Source organism: Pectinophora gossypiella, chromosome 29 (assembly GCF_024362695.1).
Source record: "Pectinophora gossypiella chromosome 29, ilPecGoss1.1, whole genome shotgun sequence".
Lineage (NCBI taxonomy): Eukaryota > Metazoa > Arthropoda > Insecta > Lepidoptera > Gelechiidae > Pectinophora > Pectinophora gossypiella.
Window position 1 is genome coordinate 2,160,744 of NC_065432.1, and position 12,667 is coordinate 2,173,410.

Below are 12,667 nucleotides of genomic sequence, written 5' to 3' on the forward strand. Positions count from 1 at the left end.
TAACTAATCAGACCGAGTTGAAGAAGTTGGCAGACCTAGGTCAATGTGCAGATTTTCATTGCGAAGGAACCACGGAGCTCCCGTGGCTTTCCGCATGAAACGATTTTGTATTACCTGTAGACGGTGGATTTGAGAGGGACTCGCGTGAGCGAAAACTACCCCTGCATAGGTCATGATCGGACGGATGCAAGTCGTGTAGATTTTCACCTTATTCCTAAGGGACAATTTTAATTTTAGTTCTGTGCAATAAAGTATATTTGATTTGATTTTGACAATTTACTTCGCTTGTTAAGGAGACAATGAAGACGGCCCATTACAAACGCGGCGCGATCGCGCACACGTTTGATATGTGCCTTGAAAGTAAGACGTCTATCTAAGACTACGCCGAGATATTTGACTTGCTCCTCCCAAGGGATCGGCTTGCCAAACATCTTGATGATTTTAAGTTGACGGCGTGACCGTGGCGTGTTATAATAGCCCTTTGAAAAGTACACCGCTGCAATTTTCTCCGGGTTTACCTCGATTAGGTATCCATTATCGAAACCACTTGCCCAAGGCATTGGCCGCGCGTTGGAGGATTCCGGTTATCATAACTCGACCACGGCACGAAGAATAGAAGGCTGTATCATCCGCAAATAAAGCTAATTCGGTATTAGGGGATTTGGGAATGTCACTAGTATACAATGAAAATAGTAAAGGGGAGAGGACGGAGCCTTGTGGGACTCCGGCATGTATCGGGTGCGGTGACGAGAGCGTCCCTTCCACGCCGTAGCGAAAGGTTCGATTTGAAGGCTTGGATTGAGCATACCTGGTCTTCTTATACCAAGTTTGTGTTGTGCATATAACTCATCCAAATCTTTAAAATAAATAAAAACAAGGGTCATCATTTAGGTTAAACGAAGGCAACTCTGTACAGCGCCATCTATATTTTTTTGGGGAACGCAACGTAGCCTGGATACTCCCTCATTGACCAAGCTACAGGCAAGAAGAAATAAAAAAAAATATTTTATCATTTCTTATTTATTGATATAAAAATACAAACATTTGGTATTAAATATTTAAGAATTAATTATTACATTTTTTTTTATATAATATATTGAGACTAACGCGTGCCTCTGATAACTTAAAAAACATATTTCTCATAAAATCTAGAAAAATCTATATGTTACGCTAAATATTTTATGTCTAGGCTGTTAAACATAATACCTTCCGTGCCTTGGGCAGTCGGGTAAAAAACTTATGTACCTACACAGAGCTATAAACCGCGATCGAATGAAGCATTTGTATGGTAATAACTAAAAATCTTATGAAAACATTACAATTTTTTTTTCAGTACTTTAGTAAAATAATAAAGTTCTATTCTATTGCCTCAATGGTGGTATGCTCAAAACTAACAGCTATATTTCATGAAATAATCGAACACATCATGAAATGATCAATTCTAAGATCTGGCCACGACATTTATTATCTATTCTATGATCCAAATTATTCAAACTCATGTCGAATAGTGGTTCTAGTTCATAAACAAATTGGTTTTGTAACGGTTTTAATGATCGGAGGATTTAGTGCATTTATTTATTCAGCGCTCAACGCCCACGGTATAGTAAACATCGATCGAGATATGGGGTATGTCTTTACAAGACAAAGTAGCGTATCAACTAGTGACCAAAGTGGGTACCAATGTGGACAAAGTGGGTACTAAAGTGGACAAAGTGGTACTAAAGTGACAATAACTGACATTCAGGTAGAGAAGCCTTCTTCAGAGCAAAGTGAAGTCGAACTGAAACTACGAATAAGTGGAAATAAATCGAAAATTCATCGATTAATTGGGATGAAAGTAGTCATTTCATTTTTCCCTCAAGATGTGACATGGGGGTTAAAAAGGCCACATCAAAGCAATTCATCTAAAAAAGCAATATTGCTTTTGACATTTGTTCGCATTGCGCACTTTTATGCGCAAATGTCAAAATGAAATATTGCTTTTATAGCTCTTTGTTTTAGATGAATTGCAATGCTTTTTTAAGCCCCTATAATCTCAATCGATGTTTGCTGTACGGTCCGGGTTGTAATATAGGTTATGGTGGTTTCGGATAGAAGGTTTGTATATGAACCCTGGCATCTGGATTAGTTTGGTGTTTATCATAATGTTGAAGTACAACTACCACGTCTTTAACGGGCCAAGTTATTTGTAATTTTCCGTTTTCCCAAATACCGCCGTAAGCCGGCCGGGTTAAATTCAGTTCCTTTTCAGAAATATGCACCACTTGTTTCTTATACTGTCTGGAATCATTGAATCCTGGCTTGTATTTGTTAAGTTCTGCAAGTTTCTGTTTCACCACGGGTGTTTCCATAGCGTGGCGCAAAACTCGGCCTTGCTCGCCTTCGTTTATGAATCCTGTTTTTCGCCCTTTGGACAAAGTTTCGTTTTCAATGCAAGTTCCAGGAGGGACCGTCATTCTTTCTATCCTAGATAAAGTAGCAGTTTGCAAAACCGTTGGGTTTCTTCCGGTTTGAGCGCCTATTATGTTGTAAAACGTGTTATCGTTAGGATCATGGAAATAGTACTTTTCGTTGCCACCGACAGAGGAAAACCACTCGGCTGAAATATCGCCCTTGGGTTTGTGATATTGCAGTTGTATTGGTTCAGAATTCTCTTTGGCCTCTCCGATTATGTAAGCTAAATTGCCTTTCTTGTCGTAAATTTCTATCTGTCTTCCTGTTTCGTCGGCAACGGCGTTTAACTTATGTATAGTCTGGCCTTTGAATGGAATATGTATATCATTGTGGGCAGGATTAATATTATCAAAACCAATAACTCCATTTGAGTTCCTAAGAAAGTGAATGGCTTGATCAACATTTCTTGCGTTAAATTGTGCACCACCTTCTATCAAATTAGATCTATCGTACATTTCAAGTCTTTTTATATGTTTAATTTGGTTACCCAGGTTGGTTTTATTCTTCTTCATAATATCTACAGTTTTTTGTTTCAATTGGTTCGGGTTCTGGCCTGTTTGTTCTGCGATGACGTTAAACAAACACATGTTAGTCCCTTTTCCTGTTTTGAAAGGCTCTTGACAACCTTTTCGAGTGTAATGACCAGTTCCTGAATCGTTTTCTGGAGCGTGATATTGGACTTCTATAGGTTTAGATTTTTTTGTGTCGCCTATGGTATATTTTAACCTTCCTTTCTCATCGTACACTTCAATAGGTCTGTTAGTAGCATCGCTAAGTGCACCTAAATGTACCAGTCCAGCTGGTTCGCCGTTCTCAACCTTCTGTATTATGTCATCGACTTTTTTGTCTATGTCTTTCTTATTATAATCATTCCCTGTTTCGTGGCTAGAACTTGCATTACTACTATTTTGATAATGTATGACATTTTTATGTGCTCTATAGTTTTTTGTGTTTTCCTCTAATTGTTTGGTTACCTTTGATGTCATCGTCTCTACTGTGTAGTTTACTCCCATTTGAGTAATGGGCGAAATTATCTTATCCTTAAGAACATGTAACATGTTCGTAGATACCATCCCAGCAAGTTGATCAGATAGGTTGTCGGTAGTGCGTACTTTCTTTTGGAGCTGAACCTGTTCTTCTGCTATTCCAAGCTTATTTAAATCAAGATCACCATCTGTATTTTTGCAACTTTGTTGTTCTTTGACGTGTTCTCTTTCAACTTCATTTTTAACGCCTGTAGTATGACCCGTTTCGTTACTATCTTTATCTTCCTTTTTGATAGATATTTCATCAATTGACCGATTCATTTTACTGATGAAATTTGAGGTAAATGTTGACAATTCAAATATTCCTATTAACCCAGTGCAAACTTGCCTTGTAACAGCTAGCCCTTTTTGGTCTGCTACACGAGTAGCAATCGAAGTCGCAATAACCTTTAGCTGAGAATTAGTTTTAGGATTTAATAACATTTGAGCTTTCATCATTATTTGACTTTCATAATGGTTGTCATTGCTTTTTTCGTCTAACTTTAGCATTTCTGCTACTTTAGAATTATTTATCAATGCATCTTGTATTGGGTTTCTAACTTGTTCTATAATTATCTCTTCAATCATCGGTAAAATTGTTTTGTTTATTCCATAAGTGACTAAATTTGTCACAATTTCTTTCCCTACCCCCTTTGCCATCTCTAGTCCCATTTTTTTCGCAACAATCTTCCAACCTTGTTTTGTTGTTTGTGTAAATGCTTTGGCTCCTGCTGTCGCAATATTCTTAGCACCGGCATATGCCGTACGAGCAGCATCTTTTATCGCTTTGAATCCTGCGCAAACTACTGATACTGCCACACTTATAACTTTCATCAATGCCCAAGTGGCCCAATCGAAATCACGGTTTATGATTCCGTCTTTGATTGCTGTTATTATATCGCTGACTCCTTCAGAAATCAACCCTGCACCAATTGTTGCTCCTGCTCCAAGAGTAAATACGGTGAGTGCTGCTCCGATAATTATTTGCCCTAAACCTATTCCAAGCAAACTTATCACAGATGTCCAAGGTATTGGTTTTATTTCACTAATTTTAAAAGCGCCTGTCCATCCATTTCTTGTAAACTCTTCAATTTCATCTTTATGACTCTCTTGTTCTAGTTTTGGCATAAAATCATCACCTAAAGATTCGATTCTTATATTTCGATTATTACGTTTAGCTCTTTCAATAATGCCTATATCTTTTTTGTTTTCTTCCAGATTTTTGATAGCTTCGTTTATTTTACTTTTGTAATCTGTTGTATATTTTTCATTTTTTGCGTCTTCTCTAAGATTTTTTAATTGCTCGTTAATAGCGTCTACATCAGGCCCAATAGCGAGGTCTATGGTGTTCTTCTGGAGACTGAATATGTTCAATTTGTGACTTATTTGTTCCGAAAATACGTCACCTTTTGATGCGGTCTGCATTAAGTGCAAAGAGTATTCCCTGTCTTGTATCAATTTTCGAGCTTTTTTCAAATCACGAACTGCGTCATTAACGAAGTCAGCATATTTATTTATATTGCATCCATAAAGGGCTATATAAGCCCATGCACGATTGTAGTAAGCATTTTCGGCGAAATTATGATCTAATATAATTGCACTAGTGTATTCTTTAATGGCTTGTTCAAATTGTTTGTTTTTCAAGTAGTAGTTGCCAAGTTCAACATACATATAAGGATTCTTTATTAGTTCATTTTCTGCATCGTCTTTCATAATTTCATTTCTAAAATCATTAAAAGAGTTTAGAAGTTGATCCTTGTTTCTATCAAGCTTATCTTCATTTAATACAAGCCAAATTCCAAAGCGTTCTTCAACAGCTTTCAATTCCGTTGCTTTGACAATCGTATTGCGACCTTTGATATTATCTAGAAGAGCACAGAATTTCTGAAAAATCCGTTCTTTTGCCTTTACTCTTTTGACCGTCTCAGATGCCCCTGCCATTGCCCCCTCTTCTTGCAATCCTCGAACACGTTTAAGTGTTCCCATTTCACTGCATGTAGGATGACAAATAATGTATTGACTGGTACCACGGTACCCTTTTCTAGAAGTCCTGCCAATGTTTTGGTGTTCGATCCGTGTGTTCGGCGGGAGAAAAGTGAGACATACATGTAACCCTCCATTTTGTTCAACATCTTTAGTTAATTTTATATCTGTACCCCGTCCAGCTATGTTTGTTGTTATGATAACATCACCCGGTTTTAAAGGTTTAGTAACAATATCGGCTTCGTCATCTGTTTTGAACAATTTTATTTTTGTGCTGTCATAATTGAAGCGCGTTTTAAAAATTCCCGCCAAATGATCTGTTTCTCGAATATATTTCATAATTATAAGTACAGCACGTCCCCTTCTTAGTTTGCGAATACAACTTTTAGCAATTTCTACGTATTTATCTTCCTCATTATTAACAACTATATCTTTGAGGTGTACATGTTGTTTCAATTTGTAAGGAGGTATAATTACGGAACCTACTTCGTAAGTATTTTGGAGGAAATTTATCGTATCCTTACTACCTAGTGTTCCAGTGAGGCCGTAAATTTTGGAATATCTCGTAAACAGACCTACATTTGATATGAAATTGGTCGTGAAGTTTTCTGGTGCAACTTTAGCACCGTGTTTTATCTCAAGAAACTGATGGAGACCATCACCCCAATGAGAATTTTGTTTCACAACTCCTGTATTTTCCGCATCCACTATTGTTATTTTACTATCTCTAAGTATATAATCCTCATTCATTTCGTAGTTGAATAAAGCATTAATAGCGCTTATGATCCATTTCCTCAATTGAACTTTAACAACAACTTCTCTTAGATGTTTGGGAATTTTAATCTCAGGATAATTTTCATCAATATTTGCGCAATTATCGGTATCACGGATTACTTTCCTTATATGAGTTTCGGTAGCTTGAATGATAAAATCTTTTTTTGAACCTTCTATCGGAATTTCTTGGACATCAATTTCTGGTTTAACATTACCTTTGTCGTCAATTGCATCTTCCTGTAACAAGTAATATGTAGTACCGTCTCTTTCAATCAAACTATTCGCTGCTTCCTTAACTTGAATATATATTGCTGCTAGCAACACCTCTAAATGATCCATCGCGGGCATATCAGATGTAATGTGTAAAATCCAGTTATTGCCATCAATGAGCATATTATCTACTTCATCTACAATCGCCACGTCAAATTTGCGTCGCTTTCTTACACCGGTTTTACGAAAATCATCTTTGAGCGCATCACGCTGGAAAGAATTGTTCGTTCCGTAGACCACGTCGCAATTGTAGTCACTGTTTGGTAAAATGTTGTGAGTCATGGATATGCCTAAAGCATCGTAGAATTTTTTGAATTCGCCTGACTGTGGTATTGCCAGTACCGGGGAGCTTGTGAATATATCAACTTTATGACCAATAAAAACACAATACGCAGCGAGTGTTGCTATTATTAATGTTTTTCCCTCTCCTGTATTAACTTGCCCCAGTCTACCTTTTTTTTCGATAGAATTTATCATAATTAGTACCGAAAGGAGCTGAATATCTCTGAGTTTGAGTTTTAATGTCACTTCAGCGGTTCTTTTGATCACAGCTAGTTTTTCTTCAGTAGGCACTCTATGTTTGGTCGATAATTTCATTAAAACAGACCATATTTTAATTTGAGATTCATTCCAATCTTTTATATTGTCTTTCTCTGCAAACAATACAGATTTTTTATTAAAACAATCATCAATGTTTGCAAACAATTCTACAATGCAACTTGTTGTTTCGGGATTTGTAGTTTCTATCTCATTTAACAGCTGGTCTACAGATTTCTCATAGGTTCCTGGAAACGAATGATCCACGACGAATTTGTGTATATATTGCTCGTAATCTTCAGCAGTGAACTCTGTAAAGAAGCTGTAGAATTCTGTGTCTGTAAATTGTATATCATATTCGTCAAGGGTATCCAGTGCATTGATTAATTCAATAATCCTTTTATCTTTATTTATACCAGTAATTAAAATTTCCACAACTTGGATTACTTTTTCAGTTATATTACAACAACGGACGAGTACTCGTGCTAGAGTAGTATTTAAGATATATAGTAAGTTACAGCACTTATCTATCTGGTGCAACACGCACGTCTTCTTCTTCAAATTGTGACAAAGGCATTTAATTTTGGAGTCTGAAACCAAACTCGTGCTTTCCAATTGCTGACCAGAGTTACGCACAAGCAGAAAATAATTTCCGTAAGCTGTGAACACATCAGATATAACAGTTTTAACAATTTCATAAACTATTGCGTGTTTCCATTTAATTACAGGTTCATCTGTCGGTTGCTGTGATCGGAATATTTCAATTTGACGCAACTTGTCCACCTCTACAATCTCTAATACTTTTTTTAACTCCAACAGATCATTTATATTATTAGTTTTTTCTACAACCAGAGCACGTATTACATCCCAGGGATATTTCAAGAAATACTGTAATTCAACTTCGTATCTTTGGTATTCTGCGTATTCACTGTAATTTCTGTCAAGCACCAGCAATTTAAGTTGATTTATTTCGTTTGGTACTTGTTTAAAGTTATAAGCCAATGTAGTTAAAGTATCAGTACCATGACAATCGAAAATTGTAAAAAACACATCATATATAAAGTGGATATCAAATTCTTGTTCATTTTGGTTGTTTAATAAAATTTCTAAAATCGTTTCAGTTAGGTTTTCAGAATTATCGTTATTTATTTTAGATTTTATGATTATATCGACTGTATCTCGTGTAGTATCAACGTGAGCGGTACTGTCACGAAGTAGAGCAAATATTAGTAACTCAATGCGCCATTCACAAGGCGGAAACTCTTTGAAAATTGAAAAGTTCACCTTGCTCTCAGTCAAACATATTATCAATGTTTGTATCAGCTTCACTTTTTCCTTTAAACCACAAGTAGTTATATATCCGCTTAAATTTTGGAAAGCTGTACTCTGTATTAAATAAGGGACTTCCATTTGCAGTGCGTTATATATAGAATTGACAAACGTTAAACAAAAATCATTATTCATATCATAGTTCGAGAGAAGGGCCAAGCACCGAAATGCCAATTGTTTTCTTTTCATTAGTACATTTACATCTTCGTCTACATTATCCTCTAGTGCTGTGTGTTCCAAACAAGTAATAAATTCATGGTTGTTTATTAGATCAACTCTTGCGTTGTTTTTTATGTCATCGAAAATACTTTTCAGACTATTCTTTGTGCTAGCACAAAAATTGCAGGTTCTAGAATGTTCCATGTTTATAACTTTATATCGATGTCGTGTTTGTTGAGGGGCCGCGTCTGTGAGAAACCACTTGCGCTTTTTCAATAAAGATATTACTATTGAAATTATAATTATCAAAACTATTGTATTCACCAACATTTTCTCCAAAGTGTTCTACAAACATGCGTTAATGAATTTAAAGTCATAAGACCTAATGTCCTAAACCAATACACTGTTGTCGCACCCCGGACACTTCATACAAACAATTTCGTTTTAGACAGACACTACTCATTGACATTATGGTACACGCGCATCTGTGTGTGTGACGGCTGACGCCATGCGATTGAAGACCAAACTATGTTCGAGAGGGGTGAGGTAAACCTAGCTCAGACGCTGGTGGGGAGCGGCGAGTTGCCGTACTAAACGTAGTATTATTACCTAATCTATACCTATACACTATTGTGTCTGGAAATCTCGGCTTTAGGTGGTTAAACACTTTAGTTCGGCAGAAAAGACAAGCTTACATCACTTTCGGAAGACGAACGATCGTAATTATTCTTATACACATAGCCGCGTTCTGCTAGAAAGTTGGCTATGTTATCGTGTTTATTATTTGCAGCTTTGTGGTAAGCAGATTCACCAGTCTCGTCCTCGTGATGCAAATCGGCGCCGTGTTCGTCAACCAGTGCTACAGCTAGCTCGTAGAACCCTTTATCTGCAGCAACCTCCAGAACAGTTTGATTATAGTTCGATCTATCCTCGGAATTTACGTCGACTCCTGATGTCACCAGCTGAGCAACTTTGTTTATATCATTTGATTCAGCTGCTGTAATTAGTTCTTCAACCGGCTCGCTGTTGAGATATCGAGCAGCGTATTCTTGCAAGTTGGAATTTCTTTTTAGAAGGAATTTCACTATTTTCATATAGTAACGATCTGTTGCGAGTTGCAGTGGTAATTCCCCTTCCTCGTCTGTTGCGTTGACATCCGCGTGGTATTTATCTACTAGCATGCAAACCAGTTCGTAATAGTCCTCATGAGAAGCGATGTGAAGTGCTGTTCGACCCTTTTCTTTAGGATTTTTCAAATTAACATCTACTATCGCCGAGGACAGCAGCTCGTCAACTTTATTTATGTCGTTGGACTTGACGGCTTCAAAGAATTCCTCCGATTTACTCAAGGCGGTATTCATGACAAATCCTGAAAAGTAACATAATATGTTATGATGACATACCAAGTACTTTAACAAACAGAAAATACAAAACAAAATAGAAGTAGAAAGAGTGCAACAGGGTATGTAAGTACTGGGTAAAAGATAAAATTATAAAATGCTAATCTAGAAATAGAAGACAGTCTAAAATGATCATAAATCAATCTCATTTTATTTTTCGACTTATTTTCGAATTTTATTCATGAATTAAGTAACAATGAGTTCGATGTTTGACCGCTTTTGTTGATGACGTCACAGTACAGTATTTATTTTCATACAAACTCCAAAGAAAACTTTCGTTTTAACCAAACGTTTCGTAAGAACTATCTCATTTGACTAAGTTGTCAAGTAGCCTATTATTATATAAAGTAAGTGCGCAATGTTAACAAATAATGTCTGGTCTCTTGAGACCAATCGCCAAAGACCAATCGCAAAGCTGGGCCCGCCAGCAGTCCAAGGCGTTGCGTAGGTACCAACGCGGACGCGCCTAGATTCGTCTCTCGGTAGTTTCCTAGGTCAAAGATGAATTATGAAATTCTGATTACTAAGTAAAGACAGATCTAAAGGTGACAAAAAACGTTTTCTATTTTATATTTAACTTATTTATGAATTTTAATGAAGAAAAATGTAATAATAAGTACGGCATTTTGTCACGTTCTGTTATGACGTCACAGGTTGTTTTTTCATACAAATTCTATAGTAATTTCGTGTTTTGACGTAAGTATTGTAAAAAGTAACTGATTTGACTAGTTGGAAACTACCTTAGATCTTAAAGTCGAGACTTTGGATGAGTTCATCTACAAAGCTCTCGACCAGGATGTTCGCATGTCTCGTGATCTACGGAACCTAGCTCCACACCACGCGCGCCACATGACGCGATAGGCTTAGGATAGGGCTTTGTGGGTGCGCCTTGGGAGAGGCCTCGGGCTGATGACAACTTATACCATACGGTTCATGATTAAAATCATTATCCATCATAGGACTTCGTATAAAAAGTACCGACCAATAGCTACAAGTTGTCTTTTGAATAAGTAAATTCAGGTCTGTTCTGCCTGCCCACCATGCTAAGTATATCCTCGTCATTTTATTCCTTTTTTTTTTTTTTTTTTTTTTCTGATTTTATTGCAGACATATTTCACAATATTAAAAACGTCAACGCTAGCTACCTATTTTCTTAATTTCACAATTAGTGATGCTTGTTGCCGGTCCTATCTATGGATTATGAAAATATTCTTTAAATAATTAACTATAAACCTACTTACATTGTGGTATAGCAAGCACAATCCAAACAAAGAAAGTCTACGCTCCCTACCGCGCCGGCGCCGGGCGTTGCCCATATGAGAGATACTATACTACGTATGCGGTGCCGCATTCATACTAATATGGCGTGGCGTTACGATAATATAAACAAACACTTTACTCTGACCTTAACTGATGACTGACGTTTTGCAGTGCAGGGAAAATCCAAACGATCTAGATTCTAGACTTTGAATGGCAAAACGGTGCGCGGGCGCTGATAGTGCAAACGAGACAAGAATTGGTAAACAGTGTGCTTTGAAAAGAGATAGCAATAATAATGAAGGATTTATAAAGGTTAGTTTAAAGTAGAGTAGAAAGATAACCTAGATTATTGTCTATGCTATGACAATCGGTTAATCGATTTATTGGCTTTTTTAAACTGTCGATAGCCCTTTTCGGCGGGAAACGGGAACGGGACAGTTGCTTTCTTCATTGAGTAATCTAAATAATTAATACGAAGTGGTGTTTTGTGGTTAATGATCGCATTAAGTTAGTCGGAAGACATTCGCGAGTGTTATTATATTGGAGTATTCAATAAACAAAGTGTATCTGCCTATTTTCGCTTCGTGCCGGGAAGCCGCTTCATAACTCAAAAGTTTATGCGGACTTTTGAGTTAATTCGTTTGGGGTTCGGAGTAGGAGTCTACTCCGAGGGTGGGAGCTTAGGTTTCATCATCATCATCTTTCATCATTTCATCAATCATCAAGAAAAAAAATACGTAAGACATGGCTGTATGGGCATAGTTCCCTTTGCCTTACCCTTCGGGGAAAACCAAAACAAAAAAAAAAAAATAAACTGTCGATAGTCTATAGATAGGGCTTTTCGGCGGGAAACGGGAACGGGACAGTTGCTTTCTTCATTGAGTAATCTAAATAATTAATACGAAGTGGTGTTTTGTGGTTAATGATCGCATTAAGTTAGTCGGAAGACATTCGCGAGTGTTATTATATTGGAGTATTCAATAAACAAAGTGTATCTGCCTATTTTCGCTTCGTGCCGGGAAGCCGCTTCATAACTCAAAAGTTTATGCGGACTTTTGAGTTAATTCGTTTGGGGTTCGGAGTAGGAGTCTACTCCGAGGGTGGGGGCTTAGGTTTCATCATCATCACCTTTCATCATTTCATTAATCATCAAGAAAAAAAATACGTCAGACATGGCTGTATGGGCATAGTTCCCTTTGCCTTACCCTTCGGGGAAAACTAAAACAAAAAAAAAAAAAAAAAAGTCTATAGATAGCGGCCTGTCGATACAGCACTACTGGTAGAATCTGTCTAACCACGTAGAAAGGCAAGAAAGGAGAGTTTTATTTTTCCACGGACAATGTTTTTTTTCCAAAGACCAACTCGGTCCTTGGTTTTTCGCGGTCTTTGTTTTTCGCGCTATAAACCATAGACAAAAACATTACGCTCAGTGTTTTTTTACCAAAGCAAAGCCAGCCAAACCACAGACTAGTAAGA

The 12,667-nt window shown here is 37.1% G+C and overlaps 1 protein-coding gene across 3 annotated transcripts; it reads right to left on the bottom strand.

Annotated features, from left to right (window-relative positions):
- Positions 1 to 1,454: 1,454 nt before the first annotated feature.
- On the bottom strand, positions 1,455 to 11,463 carry LOC126379352 (uncharacterized). Of its 3 annotated transcripts, none has more exons than XM_050028060.1 (2): positions 11,337 to 11,463; positions 1,455 to 9,900 (listed from the first exon to the last, which is right to left on the bottom strand). In XM_050028060.1, exon 2 carries the CDS (start codon positions 8,859 to 8,861, stop codon positions 2,076 to 2,078), a length of 6,786 nt encoding a protein of 2,261 aa, XP_049884017.1. In that variant the 5' UTR covers positions 8,862 to 9,900; positions 11,337 to 11,463; the 3' UTR covers positions 1,455 to 2,075. The 3 variants fall into 3 exon arrangements, with proteins under 3 accessions (XP_049884017.1, XP_049884016.1, XP_049884018.1); XM_050028059.1 differs by lacking the exon at positions 11,337 to 11,463 and adding an exon at positions 11,173 to 11,326; XM_050028061.1 differs by lacking the exon at positions 11,337 to 11,463 and adding an exon at positions 11,173 to 11,327 and having other exon boundaries at positions 6,969 to 9,900.
- Positions 11,464 to 12,667: the final 1,204 nt, after the last annotated feature.